Below are 23183 nucleotides of genomic sequence, written 5' to 3'. Positions count from 1 at the left end.
CGATGGTTTCCCCTATATATGCATGGTGATTGAGGTTCTGTGATCTCTATATGGATTTATTATCGATTTGACTAATTGTTTATATATATGGTCAGCGTTTGATCGTCTGTGGCCTCACTTGTACTGTGCCGCCCTGCACCTACCCCTACCAATAAAGATCTCACTTTTTGCACTTTGGATTTTGGTCGTATGGTTCTCTTTATTTGCCATTGTATGTGCAGCACGTTCAATTTTGTTGAATGTGCCGCATAAACGATTAACCCCCGTCACACGTACTTACCCGTCCATACGACCTCGATGTGGGCGGCGAACGTCCACTTCCTGGAGTGGGAGAGACATTCGGCGTCACATCGACGTCACGCGGCAGCCGGCCAATAGAAGCGGAGGGGCGGAGATGAGCGGGACGTAAACATCCCGCCCGCCTCCTTCCGCATTGCTGGCCGGGAGCCGCAGGACGCAGGCAAGATCTGTTCATCGTTCCCGGGGTGTCACACACTGCGATGTGTGCTACCCCGGGTATGATGAACAACCTGACGTTCAATTCATGAGGAATGAACGACGTGCATGCGATGAACGTTTTACCATTCATTCGCAATCGCACGTGGCTGTTACACACTACAATGTACCTTACGATGCCGGATGTGCGTCACTTACGACGTGACCCCGCCGACACATCGTAAGATATATTGTAGTGTGTAAAGCGGGCTTTACTCACAGAAGTTATATATGTATATAAATTCTCTAGCGTAATCGGAAATTCATGGCCGTCTCTAAAATCCAAATCTTTATTCAGATGATTAAAAGTCCATGAGACATACACTTGTCCAAATATGGATTTAAGTTCACATAGGGACTACATGTTTCGGCACAATACTGCCTTCATCCAGGTCCTGGGTCACACTTAGGTCACACTTAGGACATATGAACATCATAGAGGATCCTCTTCTTTGTGTTGAAACACAATGCCACTATGTAGGGGGAGTCTCCTGCTCTTGCGAACCCACTGTGTCCATACATTGGGTGGTATGTAAGGTTCCACTGTGTCTGTTGGACATAATACATATAGCTGTCTTCTCCCTCAATAACATCTGATTGTGACAGGTAAGACAAACCCAAGCTTCGGTGCTCAGCTGACCACCATGCCAGCTTCTTTTTAAGAAGAGGTTGTTCTCATCAGACAACAGGTTTACGTTAATCAAATAAGTAAATTATCTGTAAGAAACTCACTTAACGATGGTCATTGAAGGTCATAACTGATGACTGCAGGCATAACATATCATATGAAGACTAATATGCTAGGTTTGTTTGTATAGATAGCCTTACATTTCTTTTCTGTATGTCATACATATGTAAGAATAACAAAGTGTTTTTTCATATAGATGGTTTGAAAGCTGATTATCTTTCATTTTCACATTTTTAGTTTTATTCAATGAAATTAATGTTCTTCACACCACAAACATCTTTTTTTGGGCTATTAAATTGGTTATCATGATAGGATTTACGTGATTATTACGTACCTTTCTCTAGAAGACCTTCTGTGGAGTATGGTACTGTAGACGTCTTGAAATCTTCAATCCCTTCCAAGCTGTGCTCACTTGGTGGTCCTACAGTCACATCCACTTTCTCAATGAGAACATGATCTTGGTCATCCCCTGATATCTCAGTGAGAGTTTCTGTGTCCATAATTGTTGTATTATGTACAAATGCATGGGTGGTTGCTAGAATCCCTTCATTCTCCTTAGAGAGATCATCTATCAATGGAACGTCTGCTACAGGTGTAATTGTAGATAAGGGTATAATCAGATTGTTTGTCTCCTCAGATGGGGGTAAAAATTCAACCCATGTATCAGATGTTGGTGCAGGTTCTATGGCATTATTTTCTAGCATTGTTTCTCGTTCATCTTGACTTTCTTTAGCATTGGCATGTGGAGTATTTAAAGGCACGGTAAAACCTTCATTGACTTTATTGTTAATATCTTGTATGGACTCTTCCAATGATTGTGTTTGGAGGTCCACATTCACATCATGTTGAAATAAAGTAGACGTGGTTTCATATTTTTCCAAATAAGACACGGTCGTATATGTACTTTGACTATATTCAGTCGGAGCTTTTGCTGCAGTTCCATTAGTGATTGTCACTTTGTGTGGTACGAATGTAGTTGCAGGTAACCCATAGTCTGCTGTCTGTAGCACAATTTCTTCAGTGGGATTGTCAGATGGAACATCCGGAATTAAAATGTTATCCTTAAATAAGAAATGAAGACTATTAAATATATTATAAACAGTCAAAATAAAGTGTCATCCACAATATTTACTCCTTAATAGTGTAAAAGTTTGTGCACACACTACGGTTTTTGACACATTTTTTGATGCATTTTTTTCAAAATCTGCATCGAAATCTACAGGTTTGTCCCGATAAAGTCAGCCAGCAAAGTCTACAAGATTTCTGAAGTGCTGTGCCAACATTGTATTTTTATATGCTTGTAGATTTGGTGCAGATTTTTATGCAGAATAAATGAGCAGCATGTCGATTGTGGAGGCATTTTTTGAGGTGTTTTTTTTTTAGCTTTCAGCCATTGACTTCACTAAAAAATGCTTGAAAAAAACGCACCAAAATCGGATGCGGATTTTGGTGCGTTTTTCTGCCAGAAAGGGTAGATTTGATGTGCAGAAAATTTCTGCACCAAATGTACAATTTGTGCATATAGCCTAAATGTGCAGCTACATAATAACCTTACACCTTGCGATATCCCAATTTTGTAGTATGATTGTATTTCATCTATTCTTTCTATGATCATTGTCCCTCAGGCTTTTATGAAATTGTCCCTCAGGCTTTAAATATAACTTTTAACTAAAGATGGCTTTAGCTTTGGGATAGAACAAATGCCTTGAAATAGACCAGAATATAGTTTCTGATTATTTTAATATTTTATTTTAAAATGTGGTTCTTTTTGTATGAAGATTTTTATGTAGAAATTGAGTGTTCAACAAAAGTTTTGCTAACTAGAGCTTAATGGACTCAAAGAAGTGAATAAATCTTCAATGAAGGCCGTAGAAAGATCAGAGATGGACTTGGATGTTCCCGTGCAATAAATTGCTTTGTCCCGAACCTGCCTTTCAAATGTTAACATCATTCTCAGTAACATGGTTCAATTTCTTTTTGGAAAATCAGTTTCAATGAATGGAGCATATTATTGTACAGTATATTGGATAAGTCATCGAGGTGTAAGGGGCAAAACTTTAAAAGCTTTACTGCTAGTATTTTTATTTTATCTTTCGAAACTGGGTTTCTTTGTAAGGGCTCCCTCACACGAGCATACAGTATACATCAAACGAGGTACATTGGATAGCCCTTGTTATTCAATGAGGCAATGTTCATCTGCAATTTATTCTCAGCTGTATCCGTCATGCTGCGATCTGACTACAATTGACATATTACTAATAAAAAGTTGAATGCCATACGGACCATCAGTATGGCATCTGATCTTTAGGCTGGACTTACACGAGCGTATAGCATCGGATGCGAGAGCATCGGATGTGATATGCTACTGACCATCGGCTCAGGCTCTGCTGCGAGCGTGAGCCGAGTGTCATGCGACTGTGACCCGATCTTGCAATCAGGTCACAGCTGCGAAGCTGAGGGCGGGCACTGCGGAGGAGAGGGAGGGCTTAATCCACCCATCTCCTCCATTGTCAGCCTGTGCGTATATCACACTGCATTGGGATAACATCTGAGTGCAGTCCGATGTATCTCTCACACCCATTCACTTGAATAGGTGCGAGTGATATGGCTCTAGCAGAAAATAACAGCAGGCTGCCGCTTTTCTCGTATTCAGATTTTGGATGCGAGAAAAGCTGACCAACTGCTATCCCTCAGTGACTAACATTGGTCAGAGTGCAATGCGAGATTTTCTCACATTGCACTTGTCCGATTTCAACGCTCGTGTGAGCATACCCTTAGGGATACATTTGAATTCTGTAAGATGGGAAACTAAATGGTCCTGTAAAAGATGAATAGCTGCTTAAAAGAACTTTTCTGTATGAGAATGGGACCGATTTTTTTATATGCTTTTGTGACCCCAGCCTAAATCAGAGACTTAAGGCCCCGTTACATGCAGCGACGTATCTAACGATATATCGCCGGGGTCACAGATTGTATGACGCACATCCAGCATCGTTAGCGAAGTCGTTGCGTGTGACAGCAAGGAACGAGCGTTAACGATGGAAAATACTCACCTTATTGTCCATTGTTGACATGTCATTCCTTTTTAAAAAATCATTGATTGTTGAGCACGCAGGTTGTTCGTCGTTCCCGAGGCAGCACACATCGCTATGTGTGACACCTCAGGAACGATGAACTGCAGCTTACCTGCGGCCGCCCGCAATGCGGAAGGAAGGAGGTGGGCGGGATGTTATGGCCGCTCATCTCCTCCCCTCCGCTTCTATTGGACCACCGCTTAGTGACGCCGCTGTGACACCACACGAACCGCCCCCTTAGAAAGGAGGCGGTTTGCCGGCAACAGCGACGTTGCTAGGCAGGTAAGAACGTGTGATGGCTCCAAACGATTTTGTGCGCCACGGGCAGCGATTTGCCTGTGATGCACAAACGACGGGGCCGGGTGCTTTCACCAGCGATATCGCTAGCAAAATCGCTGCATGTAACACTCCCTTTAGATTACTAGGACACATGGATTACTAGGAGAATTAGACCACTGTAAACTTTTGAAAAGTTCTGAGTTGGCCATTTACAAGACACAAGAATTTTTGCTATGATAGAACCAACACTTTCTTACTTCATCTTCCTCTTTTACATATTTTTATTAACGCTATAAAATGAAAACCTCCAGTTTATTATGACGGCGTTGATTGTAAGATATGCTTAATGTGGTATTGTTATGAGTGTGTCCTCTCCGGGGAAGACCTCAAGTGATTCCAATATCAGAAGGTCACAGCGCCTTGCTGCTGGCTTATCCACAGCTGTTACTTGAATAACATTTTCTTGCTAGTAATGCTGTGGTTAAACACTCTTTCCTGTCTGGCTGATGGCTGTAGTTTTCAATCTCAGGTGCAGCTGTTTGATCTCACTTTCCTTCACTATTTAAGATCATGTGCCTGAACAGCTGCTGTCTACGATAGAAACTGAATCCTCATTTCTATGTGGTCCACTTTGGAAGGAGCCTGCTCTGGAATAAGTTTGTCGTGTTGTGTGCAGTGGAGGTGTAAGCTACACTGAAGTTGCCTGGAGTGTTTTCCTGTTTCATGTCTATGTCCCCTGTCTGTTTTCCTACCCATGTGTCTTTGTATTATTGTGGCAAGACTAGTGATCTCGTCGGCCTGCTCACTGGCCAGGGTGAGTATAGGGCAAGCGAGGGCTTAGGAACGTGGTTGGCGATGGGTTGAAAGAACCCATATAGAGATGTTAGGAAGTTCAGGGTTCAGCCGCAGGTGAGTGCAATGGTGACCCCTTTCCCCTCTCCCTAGTGCCAGGGACCTGCATTGTATCGTAACCCCTGTGTACCCTGTGTGCAGTTACACCTACCGGGGGTTTGTGGGTATTTTGTAAACCCTGCTAGTCATGCACATAACAGGTATAATCCGGACAGACTGCAAAATAAATGGGGTCACTCAGTCTCTGCTTAGATTTGGTGTACAAAATGAATCAAGGTCATTATGTTAGTGTGAACACAACCCAATAAAAATGAATACCTGCCATGCAAAACAGAGTGGGGGACACTGGTTCTATATTCTCAATAAATAGAGGAAACACCACCATGTTAACAACACATATGATACTCATATGTCCAAACATGACATACTGAAAAGATAAGAACAAAACTATTACGAAAAATCAAATATTCAGTTTTATGCTATCAAAGCACCATTCCAGCATTTTTTTTTTATTGCTCCGCTGGAGTGTTGCTTTAAGTCTATGTTCCCTACCCCTTGTCTTATACTCACCCACCGACGGCTTCATCTTCTATCACTGCCACTCATGTCTGTCTCCTGCGATTTGTGACCTGCTGGCAGCTCCAGTCTTTTATGGAGCGCGCCAGAGATCACAACTTAATACAAGTCTATCAGAGCCTCTTTCTGGCCATGTTCTAGTTCTCATAGAGATCCATTGAGAGCTTGTGACATAACTTCTGACTTCAGGCCAGTCAGAAGTTACAGCCTCAAGAAACGCTGGAGTGGTGCTTTAACACAGAAGCTAATACAAGAGATTCACGTATGGCTTTGGTTTGAAAACGGCATGATTGATTTTGGCCTTAAATGGAACCTATCGGAATGTTTTTATATATTGAAGTAGTTGTACGGCTGTAAAGGAACTTGCTCCCCATCAACAAAAATTATAACTTTTTTTTTTAGAAATCTAATGTGCTACGCATGTGGAATCCATTGCTCTGCACAAACAGTATGCCCATATGCAAATCAAGCTGGGAGTACACTTGGACCAAGTCAATGTACTTGAACTGCTATTTGCAAGAGCTTTAACCCACCCCCATGGTACTCTCAGCCTAATTTGCATATGTTTTATTCACTCGATTTCTGATGACTGGCACTAGATTTGTCTTTTTTGGGAGACAGGTGCCTACACAGCCATGCCACTTGCATATGTAAAAGCATGCTGATCGGTTCTTTTTAAAAGCTACGTCTACTACTCACATGACTTCTCAATTTCTATGTTTCCCCCAGTAAAATAACAGCTATCCCCATCTCCTGTGCTGGTGCTGTTTTAGCAGTGTTGGTACTGGCTCTCCCGGGATGTGCCACAGCTCTCACTTTGGATGTCTGATTTGTCTGAAAGAGGGGAGAGTGAAGGCAGCGCTGATTGGACACAGGGATCACATGGCATAACAATGTCATGCAATTCCCGGGAGAGCCAGTGTTGACATCGCTGGAATGGCACCGGCACCAGAGGTGAATATATGAATATACAGTAGGTGTTATTATTTTACTGGGATGAAACAAAGGGATTGAGAAAGAGTTGTCCGAGTTGAAACAAAGGGATTGAGAAAGAGTTGTCCGAGTATTAGACAACACCTTTAAGATTCAGGACCTGATTAAAACTATTCATTATTATGTATAATTTCATCATGAACTTACCAAATCAGGCTTCATTTTGGAAGTTACTACCGTGAATGGAGGAGGTGTGTCACTTTCAACATGATCTAAAGTCATATCAGGGTCTAATGAAAAAAAAAAAAAAAGTTTATAGCATTAATAAGACTTTATAAAACATTTGAAGGTAACTACTCAAACTTGTCAATGAAATTTACAATTACATTCTTACAGGATTCCCATTAAGAAATAGAATGCATGTGAATAAAATTTATAATAATGTTAACCTTCAGCAGGGAAAATATTGAGGATGTCTACAGTATGTCACACTCTGAATTTTAAGTTGTCTGAGATAAACAAAATCTGTGAATTTGCTTTCTAAGCCAGGTGTTTAATTATAGCACTTTGAGTCGGTTCGTATTGGGACCAGATATTCTTTGTCTTCTCCAGTGCAGGTTGTAACCCTCATCCTAAGGCAGGCTTTGCATGTTACGACATCGCAAGCTGATGCTGCGATGTCGCACGCGATAGTCCCCGCCCCCGTCGCAGGTACGATATCGTGTGATAGCTGGCGTAGCGAAAATTATCGCTACGCCAGCTTCACATGCACTCACCTGCCCTGCGACCATTGTTCTGGCCGGCGACTCGTCTCCTTCCTAAGGGGGCGGGTCGTGCGGCGTCATAGCGACGTCACACAGCAGGCGGCCAATAGCAGCGGTGGGGCAGAGATAAGCAGGATGTAAACATCCTGCCCACCTCCTTCCTTCCGCATAGCCGCCGGCGGCAGGTAAGGAGATGTTCCTCACTCCTGCGGCTTCATACACAGCGATGTGTGCTGCCGCAGGAATGAGGAACAACATCGTACCTGTCGCGGCACCGGCATTATGGAAATGTCGGTGAATGCAACGATGATACGATAACGACGTTTTTGCGCTAAAATAAATACACAGTACGATGTCGAAAGTGACGCCGGATATGCGTCACTTTCGATTTGACCCCACCGACATCGCACGTGCGATGTCGCAACGTGCAAAGCCGCCCTAAGTCAGTGAAGCTGACCTTAATAGTGAGACTGAAATGTCCATTTTGAAAGTAGTCTAAGGCCTCATTTACATGTCCGTAATAAAATGGTACCGATGACATCAGTATTTTGGGTCAGTGTGTCGTCATCAGTGTATGGTCCATGTGTCATGTGTTTCATCATCAGTTATCATTAGTGTTTTTTCAGATGGAGCTTTAAGTAAATAAATTACACAGCTTCTCCTATACTTTGCATTATTAAACACAGACAGCACACTAATTCCATCCGTGTCCTCTATGTATTTTTTACAGACCCATAGACTTGTATTGGTTCTTTTCATCCGTGACACTGGATAAAATGGACATGTCTCTGTGTGTTTTGCACGGACACATGGTCTGTGAAAGTATATGGACATGTGAATAACATCATAAATTATAATGGGTACATGTTGCATCCATGAAAAAAAAACAGATGCAGCACATACATGCAACATGGACATGTGAATGAGGTGTTAGTCAGAGCTTGGGAGTCACATGGATACACTGGTGCTCACAGACAGAAAAGGGCCAATATGCAAGAACAATATATGGGCCGTCTGAAGCCCAATAGCTCATCATGATGCACATGTTAAAGGGGCGGTCAAGGGCCTTGTTAGTCGTGCAGAACCTGCTGTTTGTCTGCAGCGCAGCCTGTTTTCTTCCTCTGCACCCCAACCATCACTTCAGTGCAATACAGTAATAAGCATTATTTCTCTTCATGCGTCACAAGCACTGACACTGTTCCAGGTTCTTTCAACCAAGCTTCCTGTCAACCTCAAAAACAGTGTTTTATCTCGCCTGAGGTGGGCATTCTTGCTCCGCGAAGGAGTTACCATTAGCAACCGGTAATGCATACATTTTGTCAGCCAACCGCTTTCCTGGTACTCGGGCTCCCATGGAGTACCTAGGCTCCTCATCCTCTCCTTCAGCTTCATGTTCACAGCAGAATCAATCATCTTTCGGGTCAGTAAGGACCTACTCTTCTCTCAAGAGCCCACTGACCTTCCACTGATAGAGGGGATTCATTAGATATCCGCCAGGCAATGGCCACCACCGGGGGTGCACTGCGTGTCTGGCACCCGGATTCGACCCAGAAGGTCATGCCAATTAAAGGTATCGGGGTTTTCCTCCACCATGTCTCTCACAGATGCAGTCTGTTACTCTCTCTCAGGGATTCTCCTCACTCTAAGGCCTTGTGCGCACATTGCGTTTTTTCTTGCATTGTGCTTACGTTTTAAACTGCACTGTGTCATTGATAAAATGCATGCTTTTGCTTCCCCAGCAAATCAGATCCATCCGCACGTTGCTTTTTGTAGACAGCGTTTTGTTTGACAAATATTTCTCAAAATCATTGCCTTAAAAAAAGCAGCTTGTTCATTCTTTTGCGTTTGGTCACCCATTGATATGAATGAGGTGTGTCAAAGCGCAACCAAAATGTTAGCTGTGCATTTGCACTGCGCTTGCACTGCGTTTTGGTTACATTTTTGTCAACAAAAACTCAGGTCACCAAATCTTCTCCATTATCTCTCTCTCTCTCTGTCTCTCTGTCTCTGTCTTTCTTTTTCTCTGTCTCTGTCTCTCTCTGTCTCTCTCTGCTTCATACTCACCGATCACTGGTGTGGCTGTCCCACTGCTCCCACAGCCTCTCCTGCTTCTGAAAGTACCGGCCGCTCATTAGGCTCATTTCATATTCACTGCTTTCCTCGGCCACCTGCGACTATGATTGGTTGCAATCAGACACCCCCCACGTTGAGTGACTGACTGCAACCAATCACACTTACCGTTGGGCGAGTCTATATTGTACAGTAAAATAAATAAATAATTTAAAAAAAACAACGTGCAGTCCCCCTCAATTTTGATACTCAGCCAAGATAAAGCCTCACAGCTGGGGGCTGTTCTTCTCAGGCTGGAGAGACCCACATTATTGGGAGCCCCACAGCCTAAAAATATCAGCCAGCAGACGTCCGGAATTGCCGCATCCATTAAATGTGACAGTCCTGGGACTTTACTCGGCTCATCCCAATTGCCCTGGTGTGGTGGCAATCGGGGTAAAAAAGAGTTAATGGCAGCCCATAGCTGCCACTAAGTCCTAGCTTAGTGATGGCAGGCATCTATGAAACACCCCCTCATCACTAATCTGTAAGTGAAAGTAAATAAACACAAACACAGTGATTGTTTACTTTCCCTTACAGATTAGTGATGGGAGCAGTGTCTCATAGACGACTGCCATCACTAATATAGGACTTAGTGGCTGCTGTAGGCTGCCATTAACTCCTTATTACCCGATTGCCACCACACCAGGTCAACGGGAAGAGCCGGGTCCAGCACCAGAATTGGCACATCTTTTGGATGCGCCACTTCTGGGGTGACTGTGGGCTGCTACTGTTAGGTTTGAAAGGGCCGAATAATGACGGGCCTTCCCACCCTAATAATATTAGCCCCCAGTTGTCTGCTGCACCTTGGCTGGTTTTAGAAAAATGGGGGGACGCCATGTCATTTTTTTTTTAAAATAAATCAAATAAAAAAAAGTGTGGGATCCCCTCTATTTTTCATAACAAGGCAAGGTACAGCAGACAGCTGAGGGTTGCAGCCTGCAGCTGTTGCTGTTTCTGTGCTGGATATGAAAAATAGAGGGACCCCACGTCATTTTTTCACAAAAAAACAACAAAAAAACCCCAAAACAAACAGCTGTCCAAGCTAGCTATACTATTCTTTCTTATTATGTATTCTATATGTTCTTTCTATCTATTCTATACGTTCTTTATATCTATCTATTCTTTCTATTCTTTCTATTAATCCATCTATTCTACCTATCAATTATCATATCCTATCTTGTTTTATTTCTCCTCTAAAAAATGCACTGACAAAACGCATCGAAAACGCATAAAAAATGCATGGTTTTTTTTTGTCAAATCAAGAACGCAGAGTGCCGACATACCCTATCTGTCTTCACAACAGTTTTTTTTTACTAAGCCCCTCCCCTTTTATTAAACTCCCTCTCGCCCAGGAGTAGCTTACACACTGTGGCCACCCAATGGCCGTATGAACACATTACACCATAATGTGAACTTCAAACATTGCATTTCTTACAAAGTGGATTTGCAGGTCTGGGCGCCTATCCTTACACCCCCTTACACACAATCCCACTTGATTTGGAGTAGAAATGGGTCCAATAAGCACTTGGGCTCCTGTGGAAGAACAATATATGGGGCCTTTGAAGCCCAATAGCTCATCAAAATGCACAATTCTACCTGCTTTGGATCTGGATGTGGTCTCTCTTACCTCTTGGGCTCCTGTGTGGCCGCAGGTTTAACCAATGATCTGTGTGCCCCTTCATGGATAGTATTTCTGTTGGAAGCCTCACCCACCAATATCTGTAGTTTGCTTGAGATTTTTGGGTAATTAACGAAGCCTCCTATATCTGTGTTTAGTTAGAACATGCTGATCTAGTCTACTCGTTACTGCTGCTCTTATCTTAATTGACTTTATAAAACTCCAAGTTTGGAATTTTTATAAATTCATAATGACGAGGACCTCAGTGGTCTTGTGACACATACCGCTCTTATCAGTGATTGGCTAAAGCAGTAACGCCTTTAATCTATAAATATAGCACTGTTTGCTTTTGAATTGTAGACAAGTAGATGGATGTATTCATTTATGCACTGAATTTTCTTTTTTTTCTTTCTATTTAAATTACCCTTTGTGCGGAAAGAGTCATAAAAAGTTATAGCACTGGCACTTCTGGCATGGGAGCAAATACAATCTTGTGATTTATGAATATTTTATCTACCAATAAAATCTGATTAAATATGTTTTGAAGGGCTTCAAGTCCTTTATCTGCTCAACAGACTATAGATCAACAAAAGCCTCTTTATACTGTATGAAATTGTTTAGGTGTCAAAAAGAAATGTATACTTTCCGGCAGTCAACTTCATTCAAAGTATAGGTTACCTACTGGGTCAAAATATAAACAACCTGATTTTCTCGCCATAAATGTGCTGTAGATTTAGTGTTCCTTAGTCGATAAAAAACAATTTACATATAGACTCTTATTTTTTTTAACCTAACCATTATTAGAGGTGGTCAAATCTTTTGACATTTGAATTACGCACATCCCCGAAAATTCAATTTGCAGCAATTGCAATACTGCAAATCCTCCAATTGCCTTTGCCTTATTTGTGTAACACCCGGAGGTCCCCTAGGACTGTATGCAACCCCTTTCAAGTTCTTGAATACAAACACAGTCTAATGCCAAAGTAACCTAACCATAGAAAAAGATGATGTCGTGCTAATCACTACTTACAGGTAGTATAGACGGAAGAACGGAAGAATAGTCAGACAAGCTGGGGTCAGGTAACAGGACATGACATGACACAGGGAGTAAATCGAAGCGCAGTCAAGACACAGGCTAAGGGTCAGAATTCTAGTAGAGTATGTATAGATTCAGGGAGCAGACAGGAGCGGTCCAAGGTCTAAAGCCAGGAGGTAACGACAGAAACAGGGTGCAGGCAGAGAGGAGTCAAATAACAGTCCGAGCTCAAGAAACTTAGATCAGACCACAAGCACAAACACAAGCACAACTACAACTGCAGAACCAGAGAGTACAACTGGCGAGTTTCTTGGAGAGCATGCTAAGTAATGAAAGAGAGCAATTACCAGGAAGGTGGAACACCTGGGCAATCAGCACCTCCCACAACCTGCATGGAATCCTGTGCTGTCAAACAACCTGCAAGCAAGTACTCAGAGAAACACAGCAGAGCAGCTCCAAATATTCAAAATGCTCTGCACAAAGGAAACATGTCACTGCCGGTTCTGTAGTTCAGGAAAGCGCAGTAAAACATCACCTAGGGCACAATGCTCTGTACAGAGGAATATTGTCACTGTCGGCTCAGTAGTGAAGCAAAGCATCACCTGGCTGTCATTTATCGCCCCCCCGGGGCCAGCCTTTTTTGACCATTTCACCACCTGGCTACTACATTTCCTTTCCACCAACTTCCCCACCATCATCATGGGTGACTTTAACATCCCCATTGACACTTCTCACTCATCTGTCTCTAAACTTCTAACACTCGCTTCCTCCTTCAGCCTCACTCAATGGTCCTCACAATGGTACTCACAAAGATGGCCACACACTGGCCTCATCTTCACTCGTCTCTGTTCCCTATCTAACCTCTCTAACTCGCCTCTCCCCCTGTCTGACCACAATCTACTCACATTGTCTTCCCTCTCTTCTCCAAGTACATAACCCCCCTCCACAAACTTTCACACCCCCGCAGAAATCTCAATCACCTTGACTTACACTCACTTTCTCAGTCTCTTTTCCCTCTTGCAGACATTGCTTTTCACACAATGCAGATGCTGCTGCAACTTTATACAACACCACCATCTCTGCAGCTCTCGAATCAGCTGCCCCCCTAACACACACCAAAACCTGCACAATCAACAGACAACCCTGGCACACGAGTCAGACTAAAGAATTGAGACAGGCTTCCAGAATTGCTGAGCGCAGATGGAAGAGGTCTCATTCCACTGAGCACTTCGTTACATACAAACAAGCTCTCACCATTTTCAAGTCTGCACTCACTGCTGCAAAACAAACCTACTTCTAATCCCTCATATGCTCTTTATTTCACAACCCTAAACAACACTTTCAACTGTCTCCTCCGTCCCCCGGCACCACCTCTGTCTCCTCCCGTCTCAGCTGAAGACTTTGCCTCTTTCTTCAAGCAGAAGATTGACAACATCAGAGCAAGCTTTGGCCCACAATCACCACAGCCATTCCTCACAACTACTCAGCCTTCTTCCTCCAAATCCAGCTTCTCCACCATGACAGATCATCTTTCCACTCTACTCTCAAGATCACAATCCACAACCTGCCTGCTTGATCCACTCCCATCCCACCTCATCCCCAATCTCACCACAGTCTTCCTCCCAGCCCTAACCCATCTCTTCAACCTATCACTAACAACTGGTGTATTCCCTTCATGCTTTAAACATGCCTCAATCACACCCAGGGCCGCCACTAGGAATTTCAGGGCCCCATACTGGCAAAATGTTTGGGCCCCCTTGAGACTCCACCCAGGCTCCACCCCAGCTCCGCCTCCACCTCAAACCTCCTAGTCTCACTGCCCCTCTTGGAAAAACATCTGTAATGTATATATATGTATATATATATATATATATATAAAAAAAAAATGTCCCCCTCCTGAAATATATGTCCCTTTCTTTGTATATATGTACCCATTTAGGTATATATGTCCCATCCTGGGCCCCTCCTGCTATATACATCCCCCTCCTGGGCACATTCTGGTATATACAGTGCCTTGCAAAAGTATTCGGCCCCCTTGAATTTTTCAACCTTTTCCCACATTTGAGGCTTCAAACATAAAGATAAACATGTTAATGTTCTGGTGAAGAATCAAAAACAAGTGGGACACAATTGTGAAGTTGAACAAAATGTATTGTTTATTTTAAACTTTTTATAAAAAATGAATAACTGAAAATTGGGGCATGCAATATTATTCATTCCCTGTAATACTTTGTAGTGCCCCCTTTTGCGGCAATTACAGCACAAGTCGCTTGGGGTATGTGTCTATCAGTTTTGCACATGGAGAGACTGGAATTCTCACTCATTCTTCCTATGTAAACAGCTGGAGCTGAGTGACGTTGGATGGAGAGCGTTTCTGAACAGCAGTTTTCAGCTCTTTCCACAGATTCTCGATTGGGTTCAGGTCTGGACTGTGACTTGGCCATTCTAACACCTGGATACGTTTATTTGTGAACCATTCCATTGTAGATTTTGCTTTATGTTTGGGATCATTGCCTTGTTTGAAGGCAAATCTCCGTCCCAGTCTCAGATCTTTTACAGACTCCAACAGGTTTTCTTCAAGCATGGTCCTTTATTTGGCTCCATCCATCTTCCCATCAATTTTAACCATCTTTCTTCCCTGTCCCTGTGAAGAAAAGCAGTCCCAAACCATGATGCTGCCACCACCTTGTTTGACAGTGGGGATGGTGTGTTCAGGGGGATGAGCTGTGTTGCTGTTACATATCGTTTTGGCATTGTGCTCATATAGTTTGATTTTGGTTTCCTCTAACCAGAGCACCTTCTTCCACATGTTTGGTGTGTCTCCCAGGGGGCTTGTGGCAAACTGTAAGCAACACTTTTTATGGATATCTTTGAGAAATGACTTTCTTCTTCCCACTCTTCCATAAAGGCCAGATTTCTGAAGTGTACGACTGATTGTTGTCCTATGGACAGACTCTCCCACCTCAGCTGTAGATCTCCGCAGTTCATCCAGAGTGATCATGGGCCTCTTGGCTGCATCTCTGACCAGTCTTCTCCTTGTTTGAGATGAAAGTTTTGAGGGACAGCCGGGTCTTGGTAGACTTGCAGTGGTATGATACTCCTTCCATTTCAATATGATCGCTTGTATAGTGCTCCTTGGGATGTTTAAAGTTGTGGAAATCTTTTTGTAACCAAATCCAGCTTTAAACTGCTCCACAACAGTATCATGGACCTGCCTGTTGTGTTTCTTGGTCTTCATGATGCTATCTGCGCTTTAAACAGAACACTGAGACAATCACAGAGCAGGTGCATTTATTCGGAGACTTTATTACACACAGGTGGATTACATTTATCATCATCAGTCATTTAGGACAATATTGGATCATTCAGAGATTCTCAATGAACTTCTGGAGTGAGTTTGCTGCACTGAAAGTAAAGGGGACGAATAATATTGCACGCCCCAATTTTCAGTTATTTAGTTTTTACAAAAAATTAAAATAAGCAATAAATACTGTTCAACTTCACATTTGTGTCCCACTTGTTGTTGATTCTTCACCATAAAATGTAATTTTTTTATCTTTATGTTTGAAGCTTGAAATGTGGAAAAAGGTTGAAAAATTCAAGGGGGCCGAATACTTTTGTAAGGCCCTGTATATACATCACAGGAGGGACTGGGGTTTGGACAGTACTGGCGGTGGCACGGACAACACTAGAGGGGCACAAACAGAACTGGAGACATGAACAGGACTGAGGGAGCACAGACAGCACTGGAGGGAGGGTTGCACACAGCACTGGGAGGGTGGCACACAGCACTGGGAGGGTGGCAAACAGCAGCGGGAGGCAGGAGTCTCACAGCAGAGAGGCCAGGAGTCTCACAGAAGAGAGACCAGGAGGCTCAAAGCAGAGAGAGGCTCAAAGCAGAGAGGCAGGAGGCTCACAGCAGAGGGAGGCTCACAGTAGAGAGGCAGGAGGCTCACAGCAGAGAGGCTCACAGCAGAGAGGCCAGGAGGCGCACAGCAGAGAGGCAGGAGGCTTATAGTAGAGAGGCAGGAGGCTCACAGCAGAGGGGCAGGAGGCTCACAGCAGAGGAAGGCTCAAAGCAGAGAGGCAGGAGGCTTACAACAGAGAGTCTCACAGCAGAGAGGCCAGAAGGCTCACAGCAGAGAGGCCAGGAGGCTCACAGCAGAGAGGCCAGGAGGCTCACAACAGAGAGGTCAGGAGGCTCACAGCAGAAAGGCAGGAGGCTCAAAGCAGAGAGGCCAGGAGGCTCACAGCAGAGGGAGGCTCACAATAGAGAGGCCAGGAGGGTCACAGCAGAGAGGCCAGGAGGCTCACAGCAGAGAGGCCAGGAGACCACAGGCCAGAGGTTCCCCAACCCTGATCTAGCTGAAGCAAAATAGGGGATGGGGTCGGCGGGCGGCCATTGGCAGAGATCAGTGCCCCCCCATCCTTCAGCAGAGATCAGTGGGCCCCGTGTAGAGATCAGCGCCCCGCCTTCCCCCGGGCGGAGATCAGCGTGGGCCCCGGGCAGAGATCAGCGTGGGCTCCGGATTGAGATCAGCATGGGCCCCGGATTGAGATCAGCGTGGGCCCCGGGCGGAGATCAGCGTGGGCCTCAGGCAGAGATCAGCGTGGGCCCCGGGCAGAGATCAGTGTGGGCCTCGGGTGGAGATCAGCGCAAGCCCCGGGACGAGATCAGCGAAGGCCCCGAGCGGAGATCAGCGCGGGCCCCAGGCGGAGATCAGCAAATCTTCAGCTCACAGCGCTTACCTGTTCCCGCTGGCTGCCGCGTCCTCGCCACCTCAGCCGCTGTTGCCGGAGTGTAATGAGGTCTCAGAGTGATGACCTCACCTCCTGCTGCACGACTCAGCGATGGCGCGCCCTGCTCTGTTCCACTGACCTTGCCTCCACTACAGCACATGGCTATTTTGCATGCTCTGCCCCTTCGCATACAAATTAGTCATGTCTGGTAGTGAAGCGACACTGCAGGAACCTCTGCTGCTGCTGTGACTGGGGCCTGGTGAAGAGAAGGGGTCCGTCCTGCCTTAGGCTATAGATAAGTATTCATCCCGGGCCTGGCCGGGCCCCCTCTCTTCACTGGGCTCCCTACACCAGGCACAGTAGGAATGCCCTGATGGCGGCCCTGATCACACCTATCCTCAAAAAGCCCTCCCTTGACCCTTCCTCTGTGTCAAACTATCGCCCCATATCACTTTTCCCCTATGCCTCAAAACTACTGGAACAGCATGTCCATCTTGAACTGTCCTCACACATCTCTTCCTACTCTCTCTTTGACTGGTTACAATCTGGCTTCCGACCCCATCATTCCACTGAAACTGCCCTGATTAAAAAAACGACCTAATAACCGCAAAAGCCAAGCAACACTACTCTGTCCTCCTTCTCCTGGACCTGTCCTCTAGCTTTGACACAGTAGACCACTCCCTTCTACTACAAATTCTCTCGTCTCTGGGCATCACAGACTTGGCGCTATCCTGGATCTCTTCATACTTAACCAAACTTTCAACGTCTCCCACTCTCACACCACTTCCTCATCTCGCCCCCTATCCGTCGGGGTCCCCCGAGGTTCAGTTCTTGGACCCCTACTGTTCTCCATTTACACCTTTGGCCTGGGACAGCTCATATAGTCCCACGGCTTTCAGTATCATCTCTATGCTGATGATAAGCAGATCTACCTCTCTGGACCTGACATCACCTCCCTACTAACCAGAATCCCACAATGTCTGTCTGCTATTTTATCCTTTTTCTCTGCTCAATTCCTAAAACTGAACATGGACAAAACAGAATTCATTGTCTTTCCTCCTCCTCACTCAACCCCCCCACCTGACATATCCATCAATGTCAATGGCTGCTCACTTTCCGCAGTGCCACGTGCTCGCTGCCTGGGAGTAATCCTAGACTCTAATCTTTCTTTCAAGCCACACATCCAAGCCCTCTTCACCGCCTGCCACCTCCAACTCAAAAATATTTCCCGGATCCGTACATTCCTTTCCCAAGCAGCTGCAAAAACCCTAGTACATGCCCTTATTATCTCCCGCCTGGATTATTGCAACCTCCTGCTCTTTGGCCTCCCTTTTAACAGTCTTGCACCCCTACAATCTATTCTAAACTATGCTGCCCGGGTAATCCATCTGTCCCCTCGCTACTCCCCGACCTCTCCTCTCTGCCAATCCCTTCACTGGCTTCCCGTTGCCCAACGACTCCCGTTCAAAACACTAACCATGACATACAAAGCCATCCACAACCTGTCTCCTCCCTACATCTGTGACCTAGTCTTCCGGTACTTACCTGCATGTAACCTTCGATCCTCACAAGACCTCCTTCTCTACTCCCCTCTCATCTCCTCTTCCCACCATTGCATCCAAGATTTCTCCTGTGCCTCCCCCATACTCTGGAATGCTCTGCCTCAACACATCAGACTCTCACCTACCTTGACAAGCTTCAAAAGGAACCTGAAGACCCACCTCTTCCGACAAGCCTACAACCTGCCGTAACCCTCAGTCTGATACAGCGCCGCACAATCAGCTCTACCCTAACCTACTGTATCCTCACCCATCCCTTGTAGACTGTGAGCCCTCGCGGGCAGGGACCTCTATCCTCCTGTTAATGTCTGTGTCTTGTATTGTTTATGATTATTGTACTTATCCCTATTATGTACACCCCTTTCACATGTAAAGCGCCATGGAATTGATGGCGCTATAATAATAAATGATAATAATAATAATAATAATAATAATAATAATAATAATAATAATAAAGTGTGCAAGATGCTCCACACAGAGGAATTGTGACAGTTGGTAACCCAATAGTAACCAACAGCCCATTTAATAACAAAGCTCATTGAAAGAAAGTCTACATTTTTTAAATGTAACAATGGTACAAGACTTAACCTCTTTTAGCCATTTATGATTCAGGAGACCATTCTCTGCAGGACATTGACAGCTTGGCTTTCAGAGGTGCCACCATCCTGCTGTAATTGAGACAAGTGATGTACCATATATTCCATTGCGGCCTCCATATTCTCACCTCTTTGTAATAGCTGGAGCCAAAGAAGGTCAGTTGTGATCTTTGTCTAGTACTACTACTGCTCCAGTAGTTGGTGTTAGCGGGGTGCTTTTACTGCTGCTAACAGCTTCCACATACTTAAGTCTGGTATGTTTTCTTTATGTTAATCCACTCATTTCCACATTTCTTTGACCATACATTTTGTAGAACACTATATTTAACTTTTGGCAATCTTTTCTCCTCCATTTATTCAACCCTTGCCAAAAAGGAAATCACAAGAAATGCTAGGTAGGTAGACGTACAGAAGTCAACATTTGGTAGCAGACCGCAATATAGTGGGAGAACATGTATTTAGAGGGCACCATCTACTGGGAATCTCTGATAGCACAGTGTTAGGGGTACTTTGCACACTACGACATCGCAAGCCGATTGTAGCGATGCCGAGCGCGATAGTCCCTGCACCTGTCACACATTCGATATCTTGTGATAGCTGCCGTAGCGAACATTATAGCTTCACATGCACTTACCTGCCCTGCGACGTCGCTCTGGCCGCGAACCGCCTCCTTCCTAAGGGGGCGGGTCGTGCGGCGTTACAGCGACGTCACACGGCAGGCGGCCAATAGAAGTAGAGGGGCGGAGATGAGCGGGACGTAAACATCCCGCCCACCTCCTTCATTCCTCATTGCAGCCGGGACGCAGGTAAGGAGATGTTCCTTGCTCCTGCGGCTTCATACACAGCGATGTGTGCTGCCGCAGGAACGAGGAACAACATCTTACCTCTCGCTGCAGCGACATTATGGAAATGCCTGACACTACACCGATCATACAATTTCGACACTTTTGCGCTTGTTAATCGTTGTAAAAACGATTCACATACTCCGATGTCGACAACGACGCCGGATGTGCGTCACTTTCGATTTGACCACACCGACATCGCAGCTGCGATGTCGTAGTGTGCAAAGTACCCCTTAGACTCAATACTGCAAAGAAAATATGTGCTAATATACAAGATCACCACAAAGAGTATTTGATTGATACTCAGCCCTTGAGAAAGCCACATCAGGTCGTGGTGATACGTGTGGGACAGGCATGCCCCGGTCTTTTCTCTTTGCCATGCAACCTAATTATTATGTTGTAGCAGAACAGGAGTTTTCTGTTGAACCCTGTGTTCCTCTAATCTATTTGATCTTTTGGTTAGATCTTTGTCATTATTGTTCAGAGATGTCCATTGTATTTTTTCACTCCATCTGTGTATTATTTTTAAGCTTTGTATATCGTACTTATCTGTTGGATCCCAATTCAGTACAGAGTTTCCATTGTGCCCCTATTTCAGTGGACACTATCTTGCCCAGGAGAGTTGGTATTATCTTATATTATCTATACTCTATGTCCTTACACATGGCATCCTTATCCATTTCTATCTCATGGATTTTTTAGGGTGTTTTTCATTCAATTGCTGAACAAATGCCAGCTACACCATATCACTGATCAATCACACTGTGTCTAGCATTGCTACTGTACCGCCCCGCGCTCGGCTGCAGCCGAGCCGCTCGGATCCAGGTTTGTTGGTGGGTGGCTCGAGCGCCTCCGGACCCGGGGTCAATTCGCTCTGAATGGGCATGCTGGCACTTTTGGTGGGGGTTAGGTAGGTGCACGGCCAGAGCCGCGCTTCAGTTCGTGACGCCACCCACGGGATGTGGTAAAGGTAGACATCACCGCTGCAGTTACGGGGCACCCGGGAGAGATGGTAGTGGAGCAAGATGTTAACCCCTCCGTGGGCAGGGATGATGGCCCCGGGACCCGTTGGGAGTAGCTGGGCGGTGCAGGGCGGTGCGCGGCCGGATGGCACTGTTGTACTTACTGTTATTGACACACACAAGTCTCTGGTAAACCAAGTTGATGGTGGTCGGTGCCCGCAGCCGGCTGCGTCTGGTTCCCCACCCGATTCAGTGGTCTTGGCCTTTCTCCTGCTTCGTGTTGTGTATTTGGGCTGCCTGCGCTCTAGCGACGGGAGTCCGCTCCCCGGCATGGTTGATGTCAGGAGAGCCCTTTTGCCTGCAAACGCTGGCCCGTGGGATCTCTCTGCCTGTGCGGTGGCTTTCTATCCCCCTCGGTGGGCTGTTGTCTTCAGTCGGGACTTGGGTGAGAAAGGACCTATAGTCCAGACCGCAATCAGTTAATTAACTCAGTCCAGTGGATTCTGGACCTCGTTTCAGGGTCTGAGTACCCCCCTTTTGTGCTCTGGTTTCTGAGTCGGTTCCCCGTGTCGGTACTGGCGGGCCACTACCCTGTCCCGGTCCATCACGGTTCCGCCGAACCGTCTTCCTGGCTCCTGCAGGCTAAGGCCACCGTTTGCCTCCTAGCCAAAGGTGCCCGGGCTCCAACCCGGCACCTGTTAGACTGTCACAGGCCTGGGCACAGGCCTGCTTCCACTCTCCTTCACTCCTGTCACTAATCTGACTACAACTGATCTGAGTTTCCTGCCTCAGGCCCTCTGAACTCCTCGGTGAGCGTGGCCAACTGCCTGACTCTGCCCCCTGGTGTGTTCATCAAGCACTGAGGGAGGTGACTAGGTTTTAAAGGTTGGCTGATGACACTTTTTGGGGGACAGGTGTAGTGTGGGGGTCTATCTGGGACTACCTGGCTAGTCCACTACCACTAGCTCTTCTCCTCTGGATCACTTTCCCCCCACAATCTGTTTATTATCCCCAGACTACTAATTCTATCTTCTTCCGGACAAATAATAATGTCTGGATAATTTGTCCAAAGTTTTATGGCTTTCACTTCCTATCTCTGTTGCTGAGCTGTGAACTCTGATGACCTCGCACTATCTCATATTACCCTAAAAAGGCTGCTGCATTTCCTGGATAGGCTTTTATACAGGTTATAATAGTCTCTCCTAACTGTCTGCGTTATACCATGTGATTTGATAGCGTCAAGGCAGTAAGAGAAGCCTGTACTATGAAGTCAAAGATCACGTGAGCCTTCTATGGATGATGTAACCTTCTGCAATGTGTATAAAGGTGGTCGCTATATTTTTGGTAGCGCAAATGAAATCACAAAATGCTCAAATTCACCTGGACCATAAAATTTGATTCCAAATTTAATCTACAGTGAATTGACTTACATGGCTTGGAAGTTTTTGAATGATACATGAACAGAAAAAGCCTAGATAAACTTGACAAAATCGGGCGCCTCAAGTTGTATTCGGAAACTACAGGTCCCAGATACATTTGAGTAAAGTTGGATATAAGAGATGTGAGACCTTCCTGTTTTATGCTGACGTGATATGTGTCTTATTATGGAGATATACATTATTGTACCTATTTGAAAAATTCCCCATTAGTGCATTAGTTCTTTTGATCTGTACGTTTTCTCTGATTGATTTGACTGTCGGCCATTGGGGAATGATGATTGACAGCACTGTTATTGTTTGTCATCCTCTTAAAGTAAATAAAGTGAAGGTTTGGAATTATGTTTCAATGCTAAAGCTCCCCACAAAGATGATCAGTGATTTCTTTACGTAAGAAGAATGCAGTGATCACATGAATTCTTTATCGTGGACTATTAAGATAATGGGGGCAATACTTACTGACAATTTATAGCTCTTAAATGCTTGGCATTGAAAACCTATTTGCAATAAATGTCACATATTCATTCCGTAAGCAACGGATAATGACTTAAATCTGTCATGTTTTCATCATGCTAACTACTTTCAGACAACCATGCTGGTTTATTGCACAAGGGCTGCTAA

At 45.0% G+C, this 23183-nt stretch overlaps 1 protein-coding gene across 1 annotated transcript in view; it reads right to left on the bottom strand.

Moving 5' to 3' along the window:
- IMPG1 (interphotoreceptor matrix proteoglycan 1) overlaps window positions 1-23183 on the bottom strand; it is a 601870-nt gene that overhangs the window by 338555 nt on the left and 240132 nt on the right. Inside the window, exons 12-13 of the mRNA XM_075341503.1 lie at window positions 7105-7187; window positions 1518-2244 (exon numbers count right to left, since the gene is read on the bottom strand). Of these exons, the coding sequence (XP_075197618.1) occupies window positions 1518-2244; window positions 7105-7187 (810 nt within the window). The remainder of the gene's footprint in view (window positions 1-1517; window positions 2245-7104; window positions 7188-23183) is intronic.

This window comes from Anomaloglossus baeobatrachus, chromosome 3 (assembly GCF_048569485.1).
Source record: "Anomaloglossus baeobatrachus isolate aAnoBae1 chromosome 3, aAnoBae1.hap1, whole genome shotgun sequence".
NCBI classification, from domain to species: Eukaryota; Metazoa; Chordata; class Amphibia; order Anura; family Aromobatidae; genus Anomaloglossus; species Anomaloglossus baeobatrachus.
Note: the sequence above shows the minus strand (reverse complement) of the source record. Positions and strands in the feature narration are given on the sequence as shown.